The following is a 23,539-nucleotide window of genomic DNA, read 5'->3' as shown; positions in this document are numbered from 1 at the left end:
GTATGGATGTGTGAAGAGAGAGCCATGGTAAGGGGGAGGAGATGGGAGGAGAGTGGAGGAGATGGGTGGAGAGGGCGAGGGAGGAGTGAAGGAAGAGGGCAGGCTGAGGTTTAGGCGTTTACTACCTGTAAATGCCAGGTAGGGTGGAAGCCACTGGCTAGCAATATTTGGATGTACAACTGTGTGTGTGTACATGCGTGTGTGTGGCTGTTGGGAGGGGAGATGCTTCAGTGTGATTTGTTGTTGTCAGCTGTTGTTGTGGTGAACCAATACAGTTGTCTTTCACACCACGTACTGTATTCATAACTAAGGAACACACCCACACACACCCTTTGGGCTTTTGTTTTTCCACGAGCATCTGGCAACGTTCCATTAGCAGCGCCACTAGCATTCTCACACACTCACCTGCTGTCACATGGACACACACACACACGCGCGCGCACGCGTAAGTATTCTACATTTGTACCTGCTCTTGCTTTGGAGCAAAAAAAAAATACATTCTCTCATGAAATACCTCTCCTTGCTCCACCCAAAGGCAAGGCGGGTGGAATACAGACACACACACATTTGTCACATAATGGGTGGAATAACTCGATGGCATTTTGTTCGCCCTTGCAGAAACAAACACAGAGAAAGTGTATTTCTAAAACTGGGAGCAGAAAGTATAGATTGGGTTCATCATTAACAGTTCACAGGCCAAGATCAGTTGGAGCTTGTTATCCTTTCTCCTTCACCTTCTCTCTTTCTCTCTCTCTTTCTCTGTCTCTCCTTTCCTCTCTCCCACGCTCATTCTTTCTCCTTCTCTCTTTCTCTGTCTCTCCTTTCCTCTCTCCCACGCTCATTCTTTCTCCTTCTCTCTTTCTCTGTCTCTCCTTTCCTCTCTCCCACGCTCATTCTTTCTCCTTCTCTCTTTCTCTGTCTCTCCTTTCCTCTCTCCCACGCTCATTCTTTCTCCTTCTCTCTTTCTCTGTCTCTCCTTTCCTCTCTCCCACGCTCATTCTTTCTCCTTCTCCTTCTCCTTCTCTCTTTCTCTGTCTCTCCTTTCCTCTCTCCCACGCTCATTCTTTCTCCTTCTCTCTTTCTCTGTCTCTCCTTTCCTCTCTCCCACACTCATTCTTTCTCCTTCTCTCTTTCTCTGTCTCTCCTTTCCTCTCTCCCACGCTCATTCTTTCTCCTTCTCTCTTTCTCTGTCTCTCCTTTCCTCTCCCCACGCTCATTCTTTCTCCTTCACCTTCTCTCTTTCTTTGTCTCTCCTTTCCTCTCTCCCACGCTCATTCTTTCTCCTTCTCTCTTTCTCTGTCTCTCCTTTCCTCTCTCCCACGCTCATTCTTTCTCCTTCACCTTCTCTCTTTCTCTGTCTCTCCTTTCCTCTCTCCCACGCTCATTCTTTTGCCTTCGTCTTCTCTCTTTCTCTGTCTCTCCTTTCCTCTCTCCCCCGCTCATTCTTTCTCCTTCTCTCTTTCTCTGTCTCTCCTTTCCTCTCTCCCACGCTCATTCTTTCTCCATCACTCTTTCCCTGTCTCTCTTTTCCTCTCTCCCACGCTCATTCTTTCTCCTTCACCTTCTCTCTTCCTCTGTCTCTCATTTCCTCTCTCCCACACTCATTCTTTCTCCTTCTCTCTTTCTCTGTCTCTCCTTTCCTCTCTCCCACGCTCATTCTTTCTCCTTCACCTTCTCTCTTTCTCTGTTTCTCCTTTCCTCTCTCCCCCGCTCATTCTTTCTCCTTCTCTCTTTCTCTGTCTCTCCTTTCCTCTCTCCCACGCTCATTCTTTCTCCATCACTCTTTCTCTGTCTCTCTTTTCCTCTCTCCCACGCTCATTCTTTCTCCTTCACCTTCTCTCTTCCTCTGTCTCTCATTTCCTCTCTCCCACACTCATTCTTTCTCCTTCTCTCTTTCTCTGTCTCTCCTTTCCTCTCTCCCACGCTCATTCTTTCTCCTTCTCTCTTTCTCTGTCTCTCCTTTCCTCTCTCCCACGCTCATTCTTTCTCCTTCTCCTTCTCCTTCTCTCTTTCTCTGTCTCTCCTTTCCTCTCTCCCACGCTCATTCTTTCTCCTTCTCTCTTTCTCTGTCTCTCCTTTCCTCTCTCCCACGCTCATTCTTTCTCCTTCTCTCTTTCTCTGTCTCTCCTTTCCTCTCTCCCACGCTCATTCTTTCTCCTTCACCTTCTCTCTTTCTTTGTCTCTCCTTTCCTCTCTCCCACGCTCATTCTTTCTCCTTCTCTCTTTCTCTGTCTCTCCTTTCCTCTCTCCCACGCTCATTCTTTCTCCTTCGCCTTCTCTCTTTCTCTGTCTCTCCTTTCCTCTCTCCCACGCTCATTCTTTCTCCTTCTCTCTTTCTTTGTTTCTCCTTTCCTCTATCCCACGCTCATTCTTTCTCCTTCTCTCTTTCTCTGTTTCTCCTTTCCTCTCTCCCACGCTCATTCTTTCTCCTTCTCTCTTTCTCTGTCTCTCATTTCCTCTCTCCCACGCTCATTCTCCTTCTCCTTCTCCTTCTCTCTTTCTCTGTCTCTCCTTTCCTCTCTCCCACGCTCATTCTTTCTCCTTCTCTCTTTCTCTGTCTCTCCTTTCCTCTCTCCCACACTCATTCTTTCTCCTTCTCTCTTTCTCTGTCTCTCCTTTCCTCTCTCCCACGCTCATTCTTTCTCCTTCTCTCTTTCTCTGTCTCTCCTTTCCTCTCTCCCACGCTCATTCTTTCTCCTTCACCTTCTCTCTTTCTTTGTCTCTCCTTTCCTCTCTCCCACGCTCATTCTTTCTCCCTCTCTTTCTCTGTCTCTCCTTTCCTCTCTCCCACGCTCATTCTTTCTCCTTCGCCTTCTCTCTTTCTCTGTCTCTCCTTTCCTCTCTCCCACGCTCATTCTTTCTCCTTCTCTCTTTCTTTGTTTCTCCTTTCCTCTCTCCCACGCTCATTCTTTCTCCTCCTCTCTTTCTCTGTCTTTCTCTGTCTCTCCTTTCCTCTCTCCCACACTCATTCTTTCTCCTTCTCTCTTTCTCTGTCTCTCCTTTCCTCTCTCCCACGCTCATTCTTTCTCCTTCGCCTTCTCTCTTTCTCTGTCTCTCCTTTCCTCTCTCCCACGCTCATTCTTTCTCCTTCTCTCTTTCTCTGTCTCTCCTTTCCTCTCTCCCACGCTCATTCTTTCTCCTTCTCTCTTTCTCTGTCTCTCCTTTCCTCTCTCCCACGCTCATTCTTTCTCCTTCACCTTCTCTCTTTCTCTGTCTCTCCTTTCCTCTCTCCCACGCTCATTCTTTTGCCTTCGTCTTCTCTCTTTCTCTGTCTCTCCTTTCCTCTCTCCCACGCTCATTCTTTCTCCTTCTCTCTTTCTCTGTCTCTCCTTTCCTCTCTCCCACGCTCATTCTTTCTCCATCACTCTTTCCTGTCTCTCCTTTCCTCTCTCCCACGCTCATTCTTTCTCCTTCCTTCTCTCTTCCTCTGTCTCTCATTTCCTCTCTCCCACACTCATTCTTTCTCCTTCTCTCTTTCTCTGTCTCTCCTTTCCTCTCTCCCACGCTCATTCTTTCTCCTTCTCTTCTCTCTTTCTCTGTCTCTCCTTTCCTCTCTCCCCGCTCATTCTTTCTCCTTCTCTCTTTCTCTGTCTCTCCTTTCCTCTCTCCCACGCTCATTCTTTCTCCATCACTCTTTCTCTGTCTCTCCTTTCCTCTCTCCCACGCTCATTCTTTCTCCTTCTCCTCTCTCTTCCTCTGTCTCTCCTTTCCTCTCTCCCACACTCATTCTTTCTCCTTCTCTCTTTCTCTGTCTCTCCTTTCCTCTCTCCCACGCTCATTCTTTCTCCTTCTCTCTTTCTCTGTCTCTCCTTTCCTCTCTCCCACGCTCATTCTTTCTCCATCTCTCTTTCTCTGTCTCTCCTTTCCTCTCTCCCACGCTCATTCTTTCTCCATCTCTCTTTCTCTGTCTCTCCTTTCCTCTCTCCCACGCTCATTCTTTCTCCATCTCTCTTTCTCTGTCTCTCCTTTCCTCTCTCCCACGCTCATTCTTTTGCCTTCGTCTTCTCTCTTTCTCTGTCTCTCATTTCCTCTCTCCCACGCTCATTCTTTCTCCATCTCTCTTTCTCTGTCTCTCCTTTCCTCTCTTCCACGCTCATTCTTTTGCCTTCGTCTTCTCTCTTTCTCTGTCTCTCCTTTCCTCTCTCCCACGCTCATTCTTTCTCCTTCTCTTTTCTCTGTCTCTCCTTTCCTCTCTCCCACGCTCATTCTTTCTCCTTCTCTCTTTCTCTGTCTCTCCTTTCCTCTCTCCCACGCTCATTCTTTCTCCATCTCTCTTTCTCTGTCTCTCCTTTCCTCTCTCCCACGCTCATTCTTTCTCCATCTCTCTTTCTCTGTCTCTCCTTTCTTCTCTTCCACGCTCATTCTTTTGCCTTCGTCTTCTCTCTTTCTCTGTCTCTCCTTTCCTCTCTCCCCTGCTCATTCTTTCTCCTTCTCTCTTTCTCTGTCTCTCCTTTCCTCTCTCCCACGCTCATTCTTTTGCCTTCCCTTCTCTCTTCCTCTGTCTCTCATTTCCTCTCTCCCACACTCATTCTTTCTCCTTCTCTCTTTCTCTGTCTCTCCTTTCCTCTCTCCCACGCTCATTCTTTCTCCTTCACCTTCTCACTTTCTCTGTCTCTCCTTTCCTCTCTCCCACACTCATTCTTTCTCCTTCTCTCTTTCTCTGTCTCTCCTTTCCTCTCTCCCACGCTCATTCTTTCTCCTTCACCTTCTCTCTTCCTCTGTCTCTCCTTTCCTCTCTCCCACACTCATTCTTTCTCCTTCTCTCTTTCTCTGTCTCTCCTTTCCTCTCTCCCACGCTCATTCTTTCTCCATCTCTCTTTCTCTGTCTCTCCTTTCCTCTCTCCCACGCTCATTCTTTTCTTCTCTCTTTCTCTGTCTCTCCTTTCCTCTCTCCCACGCTCATTCTTTCTCCTTCGCCTTCTCTCTTTCTCTGTCTCTCCTTTCCTCTCTCCCACGCTCATTCTTTCTCCTTCTCTCTTTCTCTGTCTCTCCTTTCCTCTCTCCCACGCTCATTCTTTCTCCTTCACCTTCTCTCTTTCTCTGTCTCTCCTTTCCTCTCTCCCACGCTCATTCTTTTGCCTTCCCTTCTCTCTTTCTCTGTCTCTCCTTTCCTCTCTCCCACGCTCATTCTTTCTCCATCACTCTTTCTCTGTCTCTCCTTTCCTCTCTCCCACGCTCATTCTTTCTCCTTCACCTTCTCTCTTCCTCTGTCTCTCCTTTCCTCTCTCCCACACTCATTCTTCTCCTCCTCTCTCTCTTTCTCTGTCTCTCCTTTCCTCTCTCCCACCTCATTCTTTCTCCTTCTCTCTTTCTCTGTCTCTCCTCTCTCTCCCACGCTCATTCTTTCTCCTTCTCTCTTTCTCTGTCTCTCCTTTCCTCTCTCCCACGCTCATTCTTTTGCCTTCCCTTCTCTCTTCCTCTGTCTCTCATTTCCTCTCTCCCACGCTCATTCTTTCTCCTTCTCTCTTTCTCTGTCTCTCCTTTCCTCTCTCCCACGCTCATTCTTTTGCCTTCCCTTCTCTCTTCCTCTGTCTCTCATTTCCTCTCTCCCACACTCATTCTTTCTCCTTCTCTCTTTCTCTGTCTCTCCTTTCCTCTCTCCCACCCTCATTCTTTCTCCTTAACCTCTCTCTTCTCTGTCTCTCCTTTCCTCTCTCCCACACTCATTCTTTCTCCTTCTCTCTTTCTTTGTCTCTCCTTTCCTCTCTCCCACGCTCATTCTTTCTCCATCTCTCTTTCTCTGTCTCTCCTGTCCTCTCTCCTACTCTCATTCTTTCTCCTTCTCTCTACCTCTGTCTCTCCTTTCCTCTCTCCCATGCTCATTCTTTCTCCTTCTCCTTCTCCTTCTCTCTTTCTCTGTCTCTCCTTTCCTCTCTCCCACGCTCATTCTTTCTCCATCTCTCTTTCTCTGTCTCTCCTGTCCTCTCTCCCACGCTCATTCTTTCTCCTCCTCTCTTTCTCTGTCTCTACTTTCCTCTCTCCCACGCTGATTCTTTCTCCTTCTCTCTTTCTCTGTCTCTCCTTTCCTCTCTCCCACGCTCATTCTTTCTCCTTCACCTTCTCTCTTTCTCTGTCTCTCCTTTCCTCTCTCCCACGCTCATTCTTTTCCTTCCTTCTCTCTTTCTCTGTCTCTCCTTTCCTCTCTCCCACGCTCATTCTTTCTCCTTCTCTCTTTCTCTGTCTCTCCTTTCCCTCTCCCACGCTCATTCTTTCTCCATCACTCTTTCTCTGTCTCTCCTTTCCTCTCTCCCACGCTCATTCTTTCTCCTTCACCTTCTCTCTTCCTCTGTCTCTCCTTTCCTCTCTCCCACGCTCATTCTTTCTCCTTCTCTCTTTCTCTGTCTCTCCTTTCCTCTCTCCCACGCTCATTCTTTCTCCTTCTCTCTTTCTCTGTCTCTCCTTTCCTCTCTCCCACGCTCATTCTTTCTCCTTCTCTCTTTCTCTGTCTCTCCTTTCCTCTCTCCCACGCTCATTCTTTCTCCTTCACCTTCTCTCTTTCTCTGTCTCTCCTTTCCTCTCTCCCACGCTCATTCTTTCTTCCTTCTCTCTTTCTCTGTCTCTCCTTTCCTCTCTCCCACGCTCATTCTTTCTCCATCACTCTTTCTCTGTCTCTCCTTTCCTCTCTCCCACGCTCATTCTTTCTCCTTCACCTTCTCTCTTCCTCTGTCTCTCCTTTCCTCTCTCCCACACTCATTTGTTCTCCTTCTCTCTTTCTCTGTCTCTCCTTTCCTCTCTCCCACGCTCATTCTTTCTCCTTCACCTTCTCTCTTCCTCTGTCTCTCCTTTCCTCTCTCCCACGCTCATTCTTTTGCCTTCCCTTCTCTCTTTCTCTGTCTCTCCTTTCCTCTCTCCCACGCTCATTCTTTCTCCATCACTCTTTCTCTGTCTCTCCTTTCCTCTCTCCCCACGCTCATTCTTTCTCCTTCCTTCTCTCTTCCTCTGTCTCTCCTTTCCTCTCTCCCACACTCATTTTTCTCCTTCTCTCTTTCTCTGTCTCTCCTTTCCCCTCTCCCACGCTCATTCTTTCTCCTTCTCTCTTTCTCTGTCTCTCCTTTCCTCTCTCCCACGCTCATTCTTTCTCCTTCACCTTCTCTCTTTCTCTGTCTCTCCTTTCTGTCTCTCTCTCTCTCCCACGCTCATTCTTTCTCCTTCTCTCTTTCTCTGTCTCTCCTTTCCTCTCTCCCACGCTCATTCTTTTCTCCTTCTCTCTTTCTCTGTCTCTCCTTTCCTCTCTCCCACGCTCATTCTTTCTCCTTCTTTCTCTTCTCTCTTTCTCTGTCTCTCCTTTCCTCTCTCCCACGCTCATTCTTTCTCCTTCTCTTCTTTCTTCTCTCTCTCCTTTCCTCTCTCCCACGCTCATTCTTTCTCCTTCTCTCTTTCTCTGTCTCCTTTCCTCTCTCCCACGCTCATTCTTTCTCCTTCTTCTCTTTCTCTGTCTCTCCTTTCCTCTCTCCCACGCTCATTCTTTCTCCATCTCTCTTTCTCTGTCTCTCCTTTCCTCTCTCCCACGCTCATTCTTTCTCCTTCACCTTCTCTCTTCCTCTGTCTCTCTGTCTCTCCTTTCCTCTCTCCCACACTCATTCTTTCTCCTTCTCTCTTTCTCTGTCTCTCCTTTCCTCTCTCCCACGCTCATTCTTTCTCCTTCTCTCTTTCTCTGTCTCTCCTTTCCTCTCTCCCACGCTCATTCTTTCTCCATCTCTCTTTCTCTGTCTCTCCTTTCCTCTCTCCCACGCTCATTCTTTCTCCCTCTCTTTCTCTGTCTCTCCTTTCCTCTCTCCCACGCTCATTCTTTCTCCTCTCTCTCTTTCTCTGTCTCTCCTTTCCTCTCTCCCACGCTCATTCTTTCTCCATCTCTCTTTCTCTGTCTCTCCTTTCCTCTCTCCCACGCTCATTCTTTCTCCTTCCCTCTTTCTCTGTCTCTCCTTTTCCTCTCTCCCACGCTCATTCTTTCTCCTTCTTCTCTCTTTCTCTGTCTCTCCTTTCCTCTCTCCCACGCTCATTCTTCACCTTTCTCTGTCTCTCCTTCTCTCTCATTTCTCTGTCTCTCTTCCTTTCCTTTCCTCTCTCCCACGCTCATTCTTTCTCCTTCACCTTCTCTCTTCTCTGTCTCTCCTTTCCTCTCTCCCACGCTCATTCTTTTGCCTTCCCTTCTCTCTTTCTCTGTCTCTCCTTTCCTCTCTCCCACGCTCATTCTTTCTCCTTCTCTCTTTCTCTGTCTCTCCTTTCCTCTCTCCCACGCTCATTCTTTCTCCTTCACCTTCTCTCTTCCTCTGTCTCTCCTTTCCTCTCTCCCACACTCATTCTTTCTCCTTCTCTCTTTCTCTGTCTCTCCTTTCCTCTCTCCCACGCTCATTCTTTCTCCTTCTCCTTTCTCTCTCTCCTTTCCTCTCTGTCTTTCTCTGTCTCTCCTTTCCTCTCTCCCACGCTCATTCTTTCTCTTCCTTTCTCTCTTCTTTCTCTGTCTCTCCTTTCCTCTCTCCCACGCTCATTCTTTCTCCTTCTCTCTTTCTCTGTCTCTCCTTTCCTCTCTCCCACGCTCATTCTTTCTTCTCTCTTTCTCTGTCTCTCCTTTCCTCTCTCCCACGCTCATTCTTTCTCCTTCTCTCTTTCTCTGTCTCTCCTTTCCTCTCTCCCACGCTCATTCTTTCTCCTTCTCTCTTCTCTGTCTCTCCTTTCCTCTCTCCCACACTCATTCTTTCTCCTTCTCTCTTTCTCTGTCTCTCCTTTCCTCTCTCCCACGCTCATTCTTTCTCCTTCTTCTCTCCTTCTCTGTCTCTCCTTTCCTCTCTCCCACGCTCATTCTTTCTCCTTTTCTTTCTCTGTCTCTCCTTTCCTCTCTCCCACGCTCATTCTTTCTCCTGTCTCTTTCTCTGTCTCTCCTTTCCTCTCTCCCACGCTCATTCTTTCTCCTTCTCTCTTTCTCTGTCTCTCCTTTCCTCTCTCCCACGCTCATTCTTTCTCCTTCTCTCTTTCTCTGTCTTCCTTTCCCTCTCCCACGCTCATTCTTTCTCCTTCTCTCTTTCTCTGTCTCTCCTTTCCTCTCTCCCACGCTCATTCTTTTCTCCATCTCTCTTTCTCTGTCTCTCCTTTCCTCTCTCCCACGCTCATTCTTTCTCCTTCTCTCTTTCTCTGTCTCTCCTTTCCTCTCTCCCACGCTCATTCTTTCTCCTTCTCTTCTCTGTCTCTCCTTTCCTCTCTCCCACGCTCATTCTTTCTCCTTCTCTCTTTCTCTGTCTCTCCTTTCCTCTCTCCCACGCTCATTCTTTCTCCTTCTCCTTTCTCTTTCTCTGTCTCTCCTTTCCTCTCTCCCACGCTCATTCTTTCTCCTTCTCTCTTTCTCTGTCTCTCCTTTCCTCTCTCCCACGCTCATTCTTTCTCCTTCTCTCTCTTTCTCTTCTCTCTTTCTCTGTCTCTCCTTTCCTCTCTCCCACGCTCATTCTTTCTCTTCATTCTTTCTCCTTCTCTCTTTCTCTGTCTCTCCTTTCCTCTCTCCCACGCTCATTCTTTCTCCTTCTCTCTTTCTCTGTCTCTCCTTTCCTCTCTCCCACGCTCATTCTTTCTCCTTCTCTCTCTTCCTCTCTCCCCGCTCATTCTTTCTCCTCCTTCTCTCTTTCTCTGTCTCTCTCTCCTTTCCTCTCTCCCACGCTCATTCTTTCTCCTTCTCTCTTTCTCTGTCTCTCCTTTCCTCTCTCCCACGCTCATTCTTTCTCCTCCATCTCTGTTCTCCTCCTCTCCCACGCTCATTCTTTCTCCTTCTCTCTTTCTCTGTCTCTCCTTTCCTCTCTCCCACGCTCATTCTTTCTCCTTCACCTTCTCTCTTTCTCTGTCTCTCCTTTCCTCTCTCCCACGCTCATTCTTTCTCCTTCTCTCTTTCTCTGTCTCTCCTTTCCTCTCTCCCACGCTCATTCTTTCTCCTTCCTTCTCTTTCTCTGTCTCTCCTTTCCTCTCTCCCACGCTCATTCTTTTTCTCCTTCTCTCTTTCTCTGTCTCTCCTTTCCTCTCTCCCACGCTCATTCTTTCTCCATCACTCTTTCTCTGTCTCTCCTTTCCTCTCTCCCACGCTCATTCTTTCTCCTTCACCTTCTCTCTTCCTCTGTCTCTCCTTTCCTCTCTCCCACACTCATTTGTTCTCCTTCTCTCTTTCTCTGTCTCTCCTTTCCCCTCTCCCACGCTCATTCTTTCTCCTTCTCTCTTTCTCTGTCTCTCCTTTCCTCTCTCCCACGCTCATTCTTTTCCTTCCTTCTCTCTTTCTCTGTCTCTCCTTTCCTCTCTCCCACGCTCATTCTTTCTCCTTCACTTTCTCTGTCTTCCTTTCTGTCTCTCCTTCCTCTCTCCCACACTCATTCTTTCTCCTTCTCTCTTTCTCTGTCTCTCCTTTCCTCTCTCCCACACTCATTCTTTCTCCATCTCTCTTTCTCTGTCTCTCCTTTCCTCTCTCCCACGCTCATTCTTTCTCCTTCTCTCTTTCTCTGTCTCTCCTTTCCTCTCTCCCACGCTCATTCTTTCTCCATCTCTCTTTCTCTGTCTCTCCTTTCCTCTCTCCCACGCTCATTCTTTCTCCTTCTCTCTTTCTCTGTCTCTCCTTTCCCTCCCTCCCACGCTCATTCTTTCTCCATCTCTCTTTCTCTGTCTCTCCTTTCCTCTCTCCCACGCTCATTCTTTCTCCTTCTCTCTTTCTCTGTCTCTCCTTTCCTCTCTCCCACGCTCATTCTTTTCTCCTTCTCTCTTTCTCTTCTCTCCTTTCCTCTCTCCCACGCTCATTCTTTCTCCTTCTTCTCTTTCTCTGTCTCTCCTTTCCTCTCTCCCACGCTCATTCTTTCTCCTTCATCTCTTCTCTGTCTCTCCTTTCCTCTCTCCCACGCTCATTCTTTCTCCTTCTCTCTTTCTCTGTCTCTCCTTTCCTCTCTCCCACGCTCATTCTTTCTCCTTCACCTTCTCTCTTTCTCTGTCTCTCCTTTCCTCTCTCCCACGCTCATTCTTTCTCCTTCTCTCTCTTCCTCTGTCTCTCCTTTCCTCTCTCCCACACTCATTCTTTCTCCTTCTCTCTTTCTCTGTCTCTCCTTTCCTCTCTCCCATGCTCATTCTTTCTCCTTCATCTCTCTTTCTCTGTCTCTCCTTTCCTCTCTCCCACGCTCATTCTTTCTCCTTCTCTCTTTCTCTGTCTCTCCTTTCTCTCTCTCCATTCTTTCTCCTCTTCTCTTTCTTTCTCTCTCTCTCTCTTCTCTCTCCTCCTTTCCTCTCTCCCACGCTCATTCTTTCTCCTTCTCTCTTTCTCTGTCTCTCCTTTCCTCTCTCCCACGCTCATTCTTTCTCCTTCTCTCTTTCTCTGTCTCTCCTTTCCTCTCTCCCACGCTCATTCTTTCTCCTTCTCTCTTTCTCTGTCTCTCCTTTCCTCTCTCCCACGCTCATTCTTTCTCCTTTCCTTCTCTCTTCTCTGTCTCTCCTTTCCTCTCTCCCACGCTCATTCTTTCTCCTTCTCTCTTTCTCTGTCTCTCCTTTCCTCTCTCCCACGCTCATTCTTTCTCCTTCTCTCTTTCTCTGTCTCTCCTTTCCTCTCTGCTCATTCTTTCTCCTTCACCTTCTCTCTTTCTCTGTCTCTCCTTTCCTCTCTCCCACGCTCATTCTTTCTCCTTCTCTCTTTCTCTGTCTCTCCTTTCCTCTCTCCCACGCTCATTCTTTCTCCTTCTCTCTTTCTCTGTCTCTCCTTTCCTCTCTCCCACGCTCATTCTTTCTCCTTCCTTCTTCTTTCTCTGTCTCTCCTTTCTCTGTCTCTCTTTCTCCTTTCCTCTCTCCCACGCTCATTCTTTCTCCCTTCTCCTTTCTCTGTCTCTCCTTTCTCTCTCCCACGCTCATTCTTTCCTCTCTCTTTCTCTGTCTCTCCTTTCCTCTTCTCATTCTTTCTCCTTCTCTCTTTCTCTGTCTCTCCTTTCCTCTCTCCCACGCTCATTCTTTCTCCTTCACCTTCTCTTTCTCTGTCTCTCCTTTCCTCTCTCCCACGCTCATTCTTTCTCCTTCTCTCTTTCTCTGTCTCTCCTTTCCTCTCTCCCACGCTCATTCTTTCTCCTTCTCTCTTTCTCTGTCTCTCCTTCCTCTCTCCCACGCTCATTCTTTCTCCTTCTCTCTTTCTCTGTCTCTCTTTCCTCTCTCCCACGCTCATTCTTTTCCTCTCTCCCACGCTCATTCTTTTCCTCCTTCTCTCTTTCTCTGTCTCTCCTTTCCTCTCTCCCACGCTCATTCTTTCTCTTCTCTTCTCTCTTTCTCTGTCCCTCCTTTCCTCTCTCCCACGCTCATTCTTTCTCCTTCTCTTGTTCTCTGTCTCTCCTTTCCTCTCTCCCACGCTCATTCTTTCTCCTTCTCTCTTTCTCTGTCTCTCCTTTCCTCTCTCCCACGCTCATTCTTTCTCCTTCACCTTCTCTCTTCTCTGTCTCTCCTTTCCTCTCTCCCACTCATTCTTTCTCCATTCTTTCTCTTCTCCTTCTCTCTCCCACGCTCATTCTTTTCCTCTGTCTCTTTCTCTGTCTTCCTTTCTCTCTCCCACGCTCATTCTTTCTCCATTTCTCTTTCTCTGTCTCTCCTGTCCTCTCTCCTACGCTCATTCTTTCTCCTTCTCTCTTCCTCTGTCTCTCCTTTCCTCTCTCCCATGCTCATTCTTTCTCCTTCTCCTTCTCTCTTCCTCTGTCTCTCCTTTCCTCTCTCCCACACTCATTCTTTCTCCTTCTCTCTTTCTCTGTCTCTCCTTTCCTCTCTCCCACGCTCATTCTTTCTCCTTCTCTCTTTCTTTGTCTCTCTTTTCCTCTCTCCCACGCTCATTCTTTCTCCTTCTCTCTTTCTCTGTCTCTCCTTTCCTCTCTCCCACACTCATTCTTTCTCCTTCTCTCTTTCTCTGTCTCTCCTTTCCTCTCTCCCACGCTCATTCTTTCTCCTTCTCTCTTTCTCTGTCTCTCCTTTCCTCTCTCCCACGCTCATTCTTTCTCCTTCACCTTCTCTCTTTCTCTGTCTCTCCTTTCCTCTCTCCCACGCTCATTCTTTCTCCTTCTCTCTTTCTCTGTCTCTCCTTTCCTCTCTCCCACGCTCATTCTTTCTCCTTCTCTCTTTCTCTGTCTCCCCTTTCCTCTCTCCCACGCTCATTCTTTCTCCTTCGCCTTCTCTCTTTCTCTGTCTCTCCTTTCCTCTCTCCCACGCTCATTCTTTCTCCTTCTCTCTTTCTCTGTCTCTCCTTTCCTCTCTCCCACGCTCATTCTTTCTCCTTCCTTCTCTCTTTCTCTGTCCCTCCTTTCCTCTCTCCCACGCTCATCTTTCTCCCTTCTCTTGTTCTCTGTCTCTCCTTTCCTCTCTCCCACGCTCATTCTTTCTCCTTCTCTCTTTCTCTGTCTCTCCTTTCCTCTCTCCCACGCTCATTCTTTCTCCTTCACCTTCTCTCTTCCTCTGTCTCTCCTTTCCTCTCTCCCACACTCATTCTTTCTCCATCTCTCTTTCTCTGTCTCTCCTTCCTCTCTCCCACGCTCATTCTTTCTCCTTCTCTCTTTCTCTGTCTCTCCTTTTCTCTCTCCCACGCTCATTCTTTCTCCATTTCTCTTTCTCTGTCTCTCCTGTCCTATCTCCCACGCTCATTCTTTCTCCTTCTCTCTTTCTCTGTCTCTCCTTTCCTCTCTCCCACGCTCATTATTTCTCCTTCTCTCTTTCTCTGTCTCTCCTTTCCTCTCTCCCACGCTCATTCTTTCTCCTTCACCTTCTCTCTTTCTCTGTCTCTCCTTTCCTCTCTCCCACGCTCATTCTTTTGCCTTCCCTTCTCTCTTTCTCTGTCTCTCCTTTCCTCTCTCCCCCGCTCATTCTTTCTCCTTCTCTCTTTCTCTGTCTCTCCTTTCCTCTCTCCCACGCTCATTCTTTCTCCTTCACCTTCTCTTTCTCTGTCTCTCCTTTCCTCTCTCCCACACTCATTCTTTCCTCCATCTCTCTTTCTCTGTCTCTCCTTTCCTCTCTCCCACGCTCATTCTTTCTCCTTCTCTCTTTCTCTGTCTCTCCTTTCCTCTCTCCCACGCTCATTCTTTCTCCATCTCTCTTTCTCTGTCTCTCCTTTCCTCTCTCCCACGCTCATTCTTTCTCCTATCTCTCTTCTCTGTCTCTCTCCTTTCCTCTCTCCCACGCTCATTCTTTCTCCATCTCTCTTTCTCTGTCTCTCCTTTCCTCTCTCCCACGCTCATTCTTCTCTCCTTCTCTCTTTCTCTGTCTCTCCTTTCCTCTCTCCCACGCTCATTCTTTCTCCTTCTCTCTTTCTCTGTCTCTCCTTTCCTCTCTCCCACGCTCATTCTTTCTCCTTCTCTCTTTCTCTGTCTCTCCTTTCCTCTCTCCCACGCTCATTCTTTCTCCTTCACCTTCTCTCTTCCTCTGTCTCTCCTTTCCTCTCTCCCACGCTCATTCTTTCTCCTTCTCTCTTTCTCTGTCTCTCCTTTCCTCTCTCCCACGCTCATTCTTTCTCCTTCACCTTCTCTCTTCCTCTGTCTCTCCTTTCCTCTCTCCCACACTCATTCTTTCTCCTTCACCTTCTCTCTTCCTCTGTCTCTCCTTTCCTCTCTCCCACACTCATTCTTTCTCCTTCTCTCTTTCTCTGTCTCTCCTTTCCTCTCTCCCACGCTCATTCTTTCTCCATCTCTCTTTCTCTGTCTCCTTTCCTCTCTCCCACGCTCATTCTTTCTCCTTCTCTCTTTCTCTGTCTCTCCTTTCCTCTCTCCCACTCTCTTTCTTTCTCCATCTCTCTTTCTCTGTCTCTCCTTTCCTCTCTCCCACGCTCATTCTTTCTCCTTCTCTCTTTCTCTGTCTCTCCTTTCCTCTCTCCCACGCTCATTCTTTCTCCTTTCTCTTTTCTGTCTCTCCTTTCCTCTCTCCCATGCTCATTCTTTCTCCTTCTCTCTTTCTCTGTCTCTCCTTTCCTCTCTCCCACGCTCATTCTTTCTTTCTCCTTCTCCTTCTCTCTTTCTCTGTCTCTCCTTTCCTCTCTCCCATGCTCATTCTTTCTCCTTCTCTTTCTCTGTCTCTCCTTTCCTCTCTCCCATGCTCATTCTTTCTCCTTCTCCTTCTCTCTCTTCCTCTGTCTCTCCTTTCCTCTCTCCCACACGCTCATTCTTTCTCCTTCTCTCTTTCTCTGTCTCTCCTTTCCTCTCTCCCACGCTCATTCTTTTCCTCTCTCTTTCCTGTCTCTCTTTTCCTCTCTCCCACGCTCATTCTTTCTCCTTCTCTCTTTCTCTGTCTCTCCTTTCCTCTCTCCCACACTCATTCTTTCTCCTTCTCTCTTTCTCTGTCTCTCCTTTCTCTGTCTCTCTCCCACGCTCATTCTTTCTCCTTCTCTCTTTCTCTGTCTCTCCTTTCCTCTCTCCCACGCTCATTCTTTCTCCTTCACCTTCTCTCTTTCTCTGTCTCTCCTTTCCTCTCTCCCACGCTCATTCTTTCTCCTTCTCTCTTTCTCTGTCTCTCCTTTCCTCTCTCCCACGCTCATTCTTTCTCCTTCTCTCTTTCTCTGTCTCTCCTTTCCTCTCTCCCACGCTCATTCTTTCTCCTTCTCTCTCTTTCTCTGTCTCTCCTTTCCTCTCTCCCACGCTCATTCTTTCTCCTTCTCTCTTTCTCTGTCTCTCCTTTCCTCTCTCCCACGCTCATTCTTTCTCCTTCGCCTTCTCTCTTTCTCTGTCCCTCCTTTCCTCTCTCCCACGCTCATTCTTTCTTTCTCTGTCTCTCCTTTCCTCTCTCCCACGCTCATTCTTTCTCCTTCTCTCTTTCTCTGTCTCTCCTTTCCTCTCTCCCACGCTCATTCTTTTGCCTTCCCTTCTCTCTTTCTCTGTCTCTCCTTTCCTCTCTCCCACGCTCATTCTTTCTCCATCACTCTTTCTCTGTCTCTCCTTTCCTCTCTCCCACGCTCATTCTTTCTCCTTCACCTTCTCTCTTCCTCTGTCTCTCCTTTCCTCTCTCCCACACTCATTTGTTCTCCTTCTCTCTTTCTCTGTCTCTCCTTTCCCCTCTCCCACGCTCATTCTTTCTCCTTCTCTCTTTCTCTGTCTCTCCTTTCCTCTCTCCCACGCTCATTCTTTCTCCTTCACCTTCTCTCTTTCTCTGTCTCTCCTTTCCTCTCTCCCACGCTCATTCTTTCTCCTTCACCTTCTCTCTTCCTCTGTCTCTCCTTTCCTCTCTCCCACACTCATTCTTTCTCCTTCTCTCTTTCTCTGTCTCTCCTTTCCTCTCTCCCACACTCATTCTTTCTCCATCTCTCTTTCTCTGTCTCTCCTTTCCTCTCTCCCGCGCTCATTCTTTCTCCTTCTCTCTTTCTCTGTCTCTCCTTTCCTCTCTCCCACGCTCATTCTTTCTCCATCTCTCTTTCTCTGTCTCTCCTTTCCTCTCTCCCACGCTCATTCTTTCTCTATCTCTCTTTCTCTGTCTCTCCTTTCCTCTCTCCCACGCTCATTCTTTCTCCATCTCTCTTTCTCTGTCTCTCCTTTCCTCTCTCCCACGCTCATTCTTTCTCCTTCTCTCTTTCTCTGTCTCCCCTTTCCTCTCTCCCACGCTCATTCTTTCTCCTTCTCTCTTTCTCTTTCTCTCCTTTCCTCTCTCCCACGCTCATTCTTTCTCCTTCTCTCTTTCTCTGTCTCTCCTTTCCTCTCTCCCACGCTCATTCTTTCTCCTTCACCTTCTCTCTTCCTCTGTCTCTCCTTTCCCCTCTCCCACGCTCATTCTTTCTCCTTCTCTCTTTCTCTGTCTCTCCTTTCCTCTCTCCCACGCTCATTCTTTCTCCTTCACCTTCTCTCTTCCTCTGTCTCTCCTTTCCTCTCTCTCACACTCATTCTTTCTCCTTCACCTTCTCTCTTCCTCTGTCTCTCCTTTCCTCTCTCCCACACTCATTCTTTCTCCTTCTCTCTTTCTCTGTCTCTCCTTTCCTCTCTCCCATGCTCATTCTTTCTCCATCTCTCTTTCTCTGTCTCCTTTCCTCTCTCCCAAGCTCATTCTTTCTCCTTCTCTCTTTCTCTGTCTCTCCTTTCCTCTCTCCCACTCTCTTTCTTTCTCCATCTCTCTTTCTCTGTCTCTCCTTTCCTCTCTCCCACGCTCATTCTTTCTCCTTCTCTCTTTCTCTGTCTCTCCTTTCCTCTCTCCCACGCTCATTCTTTCTCCTTCTCTCTTTCTCTGTCTCTCCTTTCCTCTCTCCCATGCTCATTCTTTCTCCTTCTCTCTTTCTCTGTCTCTCCTTTCCTCTCTCCCATGCTCATTCTTTCTCCTTCTCCTTCTCTCTTTCTCTGTCTCTCCTTTCCTCTCTCCCATGCTCATTCTTTCTCCTTCTCTCTTTCTCTGTCTCTCCTTTCCTCTCTCCCATGCTCATTCTTTCTCCTTCTCCTTCTCCTTCTCTCTTTCTCTGTCTCTCCTTTCCTCTCTCCCACGCTCATTCTTTCTCCTTCTCTCTTTCTTTGTCTCTCTTTTCCTCTCTCCCACGCTCATTCTTTCTCCTTCTCTCTTTCTCTGTCTCTCCTTTCCTCTCTCCCACACTCATTCTTTCTCCTTCTCTCTTTCTCTGTCTCTCCTTTCCTCTCTCCCACGCTCATTCTTTCTCCTTCTCTCTTTCTCTGTCTCTCCTTTCCTCTCTCCCACGCTCATTCTTTCTCCTTCACCTTCTCTCTTTCTCTGTCTCTCCTTTCCTCTCTCCCACGCTCATTCTTTCTCCTTCTCTCTTTCTCTGTCTCTCCTTTCCTCTCTCCCACGCTCATTCTTTCTCCTTCTCTCTTTCTCTGTCTCTCCTTTCCTCTCTCCCACGCTCATTCTTTCTCCTTCGCCTTCTCTCTTTCTCTGTCTCTCCTTTCCTCTCTCCCACGCTCATTCTTTCTCCTTCTCTCTTTCTCTGTCGCTCCTTTCCTCTCTCCCACGCTCATTCTTTCTCCTTCGCCTTCTCTCTTTCTCTGTCCCTCCTTTCCTCTCTCCCACGCTCATGCTTTCTCCTTCTCTTGTTCTCTGTCTCTCCTTTCCTCTCTCCCACGCTCATTCTTTCTCCTTCTCTCTTTCTCTGTCTCTCCTTTCCTCTCTCCCACGCTCATTCTTTCTCCTTCACCTTCTCTCTTCCTCTGTCTCTCCTTTCCTCTCTCCCACACTCATTCTTTCTCCATCTCTCTTTCTCTGTCTCTCCTGTCCTCTCTCCCACGCTCATTCTTTCTCCTTCTCTCTTTCTCTGTCTCTCCTTTTCTCTCTCCCACGCTCATTCTTTCTCCATTTCTCTTTCTCTGTCTCTCCTGTCCTCTCTCCTACGCTCATTCTTTCTCCTTCTCTCTTCCTCTGTCTCTCCTTTCCTCTCTCCCATGCTCATTCTTTCTCCTTCTCCTTCTCTCTTCCTCTGTCTCTCCTTTCCTCTCTCCCACACTCATTCTTTCTCCTTCTCTCTTTCTGTGTCTCTCCTTTCCTCTCTCCCACGCTCATTCTTTCTCCTTCTCTCTTTCTTTGTCTCTCTTTTCCTCTCTCCCACGCTCATTCTTTCTCCTTCTCTCTTTCTCTGTCTCTCCTTTCCTCTCTCCCACGCTCATTCTTTCTCCTTCTCTCTTTCTCTGTCTCTCCTTTCCTCTCTCCCACGCTCATTCTTTCTCCTTCTCTCTTTCTCTGTCTCTCCTTTCCTCTCTCCCACGCTCATTCTTTCTCCTTCACCTTCTCTCTTTCTCTGTCTCTCCTTTCCTCTCTCCCACGCTCATTCTTTCTCCTTCTCTCTTTCTCTGTCTCTCCTTTCCTCTCTCCCACGCTCATTCTTTCTCCTTCTCTCTTTCTCTGTCTCCCCTTTCCTCTCTCCCACGCTCATTCTTTCTCCTTCGCCTCTCTCTCTTTCTCTGTCTCTCCTTTCCTCTCTCCCACGCTCATTCTTTCTCCTTCTCTCTTTCTCTGTCGCTCCTTTCCTCTCTCCCACGCTCATTCTTTCTCCTTCGCCTTCTCTCTTTCTCTGTCCCTCCTTTCCTCTCTCCCACGCTCATGCTTTCTCCTTCTCTTGTTCTCTGTCTCTCCTTTCCTCTCTCCCACGCTCATTCTTTCTCCTTCTCTCTTTCTCTGTCTCTCCTTTCCTCTCTCCCACGCTCATTCTTTCTCCTTCACCTTCTCTCTTCCTCTGTCTCTCCTTTCCTCTCTCCCACACTCATTCTTTCTCCATCTCTCTTTCTCTGTCTCTCCTGTCCTCTCTCCCACGCTCATTCTTTCTCCTTCTCTCTTTCTCTGTCTCTCCTTTTCTCTCTCCCACGCTCATTCTTTCTCCATTTCTCTTTCTCTGTCTCTCCTGTCCTATCTCCTACGCTCATTCTTTCTCCTTCTCTCTTCCTCTGTCTCTCCTTTCCTCTCTCCTGCGCTCATTCTTTCTCCTTCTCTCTTTCTCTGTCTCTCCTTTCCTCTCTCCCACGCTCATTCTTTCTCCTTCACCTTCTCTCTTTCTCTGTCTCTCCTTTCCTCTCTCCCACGCTCATTCTTTTGCCTTCGTCTTCTCTCTTTCTCTGTCTCTCCTTTCCTCTCTCCCCCGCTCATTCTTTCTCCTTCTCTCTTTCTCTGTCTCTCCTTTCCTCTCTCCCACGCTCATTCTTTCTCCTTCACCTTCTCTCTTTCTCTGTCTCTCCTTTCCTCTCTCCCACGCTCATTATTTTGCCTTCGTCTTCTCTCTTTCTCTGTCTCTCCTTTCCTCTCTCCCCCGCTCATTCTTTCTCCTTCTCTCTTTCTCTGTCTCTCCTTTCCTCTCTCCCACTCTCATTCTTTCTCCATCACTCTTTCTCTGTCTCTCTTTTCCTCTCTCCCACGCTCATTCTTTCTCCTTCACCTTCTCTCTTCCTCTGTCTCTCATTTCCTCTCTCCCACACTCATTCTTTCTCCTTCTCTCTTTCTCTGTCTCTCCTTTCCTCTCTCCCACGCTCATTCTTTCTCCTTCTCTCTTTCTCTGTCTCTCCTTTCCTCTCTCCCACGCTCATTCTTTCTCCTTCACCTTCTCTCTTCCTCTGTCTCTCCTTTCCTCTCTCCCACACTCATTCTTTCTCCTTCTCTCTTTCTCTGTCTCTCCTTTCCTCTCTCCCACCCTCATTCTTTCTCCTTCACCTTCTCTCTTCCTCTGTCTCTCCTTTCCTCTCTCCCACACTCATTCTTTCTCCTTCGCCTTCTCTCTTTCTCTGTCTCTCCTTTCCTCTCTCCCACGCTCATTCTTTCACCTTCTCTCTTTCTCTGTCTCTCCTTTCCTCTCTCCCACACTCATTCTTTCACCTTCTCCATCTCTCTTTCTCTGTCTCTCCTGTCCTCTCTCCTACGCTCATTCTTTCTCCTTCTCTCTTCCTCTGTCTCTCCTTTCCTCTCTCCCACACTCATTCTTTCTCCTTCACCTTCTCTCTTCCTCTGTCTCTCCTTTCCTCTCTCCCACACTCATTCTTTCTCCTTCTCTCTTTCTCTGTCTCTCCTTTCCTCTCTCCCACACTCATTCTTTCTCCATCTCTCTTTCTCTGTCTCTCCTTTCCTCTCTCCCACGCTCATTCTTTCTCCTTCTCTCTTTCTCTGTCTCTCCTTTCCTCTCTCCCACGCTCATTCTTTCTCCATCTCTCTTTCTCTGTCTCTCCTTTCCTCTCTCCCACGCTCATTCTTTCTCCTTCTCTCTTTCTTTGTCTCTCCTTTCCTCTCTCTCACGCTCATTCTTTCACCTTCTCTCTTTCTCTGTCTCTCCTTTCCTCTCTCCCACACTCATTCTTTCACCTTCTCCTTCTCTCTTTCTCTGTCTCTCCTTTCCTCTCTCCCAAGCTCATTCTTTCACCTTCTCTCTTTCTCTGTCTCTCCTTTCCTCTCTCCCACACTCATTCTTTCTCCTTCTCTCTTTCTCTGTCTCTCCTTTCCTCTCTCCCACGCTCATTCTTTCTCCTTCTCTCTTTCTCTGTCTCCCCTTTCCTCTCTCCCATGCTCATTCTTTCTCCTTCTCTCTTTCTCTGTCTCTCCTTTCCTCTCTCCCACACTCATTCTTTCTCCTTCTCTCTTTCTCTGTCTCTCCTTTCCTCTCTCCCATGCTCATTCTTTCTCCTTCTCTCTTTCTCTGTCTCTCCTTTCCTCTCTCCCACGCTCATTCTTTCTCCTTCGCCTTCTCTCTTCCTCTGTCTCTCCTTTCCTCTCTCCCACGCTCATTCTTTCTCCTAAAGATGCATCCCGCGCCTGTGTTCCAACAAACTCACAGAGACGCATTTTGTCGTGAACATGCATCAAACATACTCCACTCCAAGACAAGCCTGCTCTGTACACACACTCAGCACCTCTGGATACTGTAGAAAGTGGGGCTTTTCTACTGATGCCTATAATGGTTGTCTGACTCTTTCAGCCCTGCCTTCTCCCCCCCACACACACACTCAGGAAGGCTCAAATGTTTCTATGACCACATGAGAATGGCAGTGTGTGTGCATACTGTACTTGTTTACTTAGTGTTATCAAGGCTGGCAGATACGCCAGCATACACACACACACACGCCTTTACCCTGATAACACGGGCATTCTGCAGAGCTCTTCTCTCCAGGACTAGGCCATAAAGCTCACTGTGTGTGTGTGTATGTATGTATGTATGCGTGTGTGTGTGTGTGTGTGTGTGTGTGTGTGTGTGTGTGTGTGTGTGTGTGTGTGTGTGTGTGTGTGTGTGTGTGTGTGTGTGTGTTGTGTGTGTGTGTACTTTATTTTCCCAACTCTTTTGTTTGTTAACCCAGACTCCTCCAGCTCCAGAGCAAACTGCCATGGCTGCACTCATTCACCTTCACTTAATATCTGCTTACCTTTCTCTGTCCTCTCCTCCTTCTCCTCCCTCGCTCCCAGGTGCCACGTGATGATGGTGGAATCGGCCTCTGAGACCACTCGAACTACGCCCTCCAATCAGAACGGAGTCAGCAGCCTCAGCAGCCATTCGGACGGCGGGGGAGGGAGAGAAGGCGGGTCCAACGGGGACACCAATGGGGAGATCAGCCCAGTGGACCTACTGCACCTCCAGCAGCAGCAGGTGTGTGTGTATCCTTGTGTTGGCGCATGCTTGCGTGTGTGTGCATATGTGTGTGTGCACTTCATGCTCATTTGTTTGTGCATACGGGCTTGCAGGTGTCTGTGTGTGGTTGTGCAACATCCATCACTTGTGCCATTTAATGAACATGTACTCTGAAAAAAATATATAAACACCAAAGTGTTCGTCCCATGTTTCATGACCTGAAATAAAAAATCCCAGAAATGTTCCAAATGCACAGGAAGCTTATTTCTTACAAATGTGTTTACATCCCTGTTAGTGAGAATTTATCCTTTAGCCAATAGAATCCATCCACCTGACAGGTGTGGCATATCGAGAAGCTGATTAAACAGCATGATCATTACACAGGTGCACCTTGTACTGGGGACAATAAAAGGCCACTCTAAAATGCGGTTTTGTCATACAACACAATGTCACAGATGTCTCAAGTTTTGAGGGAGCGTGCAATTGACATACTGATCGTCTGAGACCAGCCACCTTGACAGTTGATGATACTGTGGGTTTGCACAACCGAAGGATTTCTGTCAGAAACTGTCTCAGAATAGCTCATCTGCTTGCTCCTCGTCCTCACTAGGGTCTTGACCTGATTACAGTTTGGAGTCATAACCAAATGCTCACCTTCAATGGCCACTGGCACGCTGGAGAAATGTGCTCTTCACGGATGAATGCCGGTTTCAACTGGTCCCGGGCAGATGGCAGACAGCATGTATGGCAAGTGGTTTGCCAACGTCAACATTGTGAACAGAGTGCCCCATGGTGGCGGTGGGGTTATGGTATTGGCAGGCATAAACTACGGATTTTGCATTTTATCGATGGCAATTTGAATGCACAGAGATACCGTGACGAGATCCTGAGGCCCATTGCCGTGCCATTCATCCGCCGACATCTCCTCATGTTTCTTCATGATAATGCAAGGCCCCATGTCGCAAGGATCTATACACCATTCCTGGAAGCTGAAAATATTCCAGTTCTAGCATGGCCTGCATACTCACCAGACATGTCACCTATTGACCATGTTTGGGATGCTCTGGATCGACGTGTACGACAGCATGTTCCAGTTCCCGCCAATATCCAGCAACTTCGCACAGCTATTAAAGAGGGGTTGGACAACATTCCACAAGCAACAATCACCAGCCTGATGAACTCTATGTGAAGGAGATGTGTTGCGCTGCATGAGGCAAAAGGTCACACCAGATACTGACTGGTTTTCTGATCCACACCCCTACCTTTTTTAAAGGTATCTGTGACCAAGATATGCATATCTGTATTACCAGTCATGTTAAATACATAGATTAGGGCCTAATGAATTTATTTCAATTGACTGATTTCCTTATTTGAACTGTGACTCAGTAAAATCTTTGAAATTGTTGCATGTTGTCTCCAGCCTAATTGATTTGATGTAATGCAGACAAACTGTGCCGTCTTACAGTCTCACACGAGAAGATGGGCTGACATGTTAGGATGTCAATGACAAAGCACACGCATGTTATTACATTCAGATCCTTTGAAACTCTGAACTACATGAGAAACAGCATC

The 23,539-nt window shown here is 47.8% G+C and overlaps 1 protein-coding gene across 5 annotated transcripts in view; it reads left to right on the top strand.

Moving 5' to 3' along the window:
• Positions 1-23,539, top strand: part of LOC135540057 (forkhead box protein P4-like) — a 188,427-nt gene that overhangs the window by 64,102 nt on the left and 100,786 nt on the right. For all 5 annotated transcript variants that reach the window (XM_064966382.1, XM_064966380.1, XM_064966381.1 and 2 more), the window contains exon 2: positions 21,805-21,985. In XM_064966382.1, the coding sequence (XP_064822454.1) occupies positions 21,815-21,985 (171 nt within the window). In that variant the 5' untranslated portion in view covers positions 21,805-21,814. The remainder of the gene's footprint in view (positions 1-21,804; positions 21,986-23,539) is intronic.

This window comes from Oncorhynchus masou, chromosome 5 (assembly GCF_036934945.1).
Source record: "Oncorhynchus masou masou isolate Uvic2021 chromosome 5, UVic_Omas_1.1, whole genome shotgun sequence".
In the NCBI taxonomy this organism is placed as follows: domain Eukaryota; kingdom Metazoa; phylum Chordata; class Actinopteri; order Salmoniformes; family Salmonidae; genus Oncorhynchus; species Oncorhynchus masou.
This window is presented reverse-complemented; position numbering and strand designations above follow the sequence as displayed.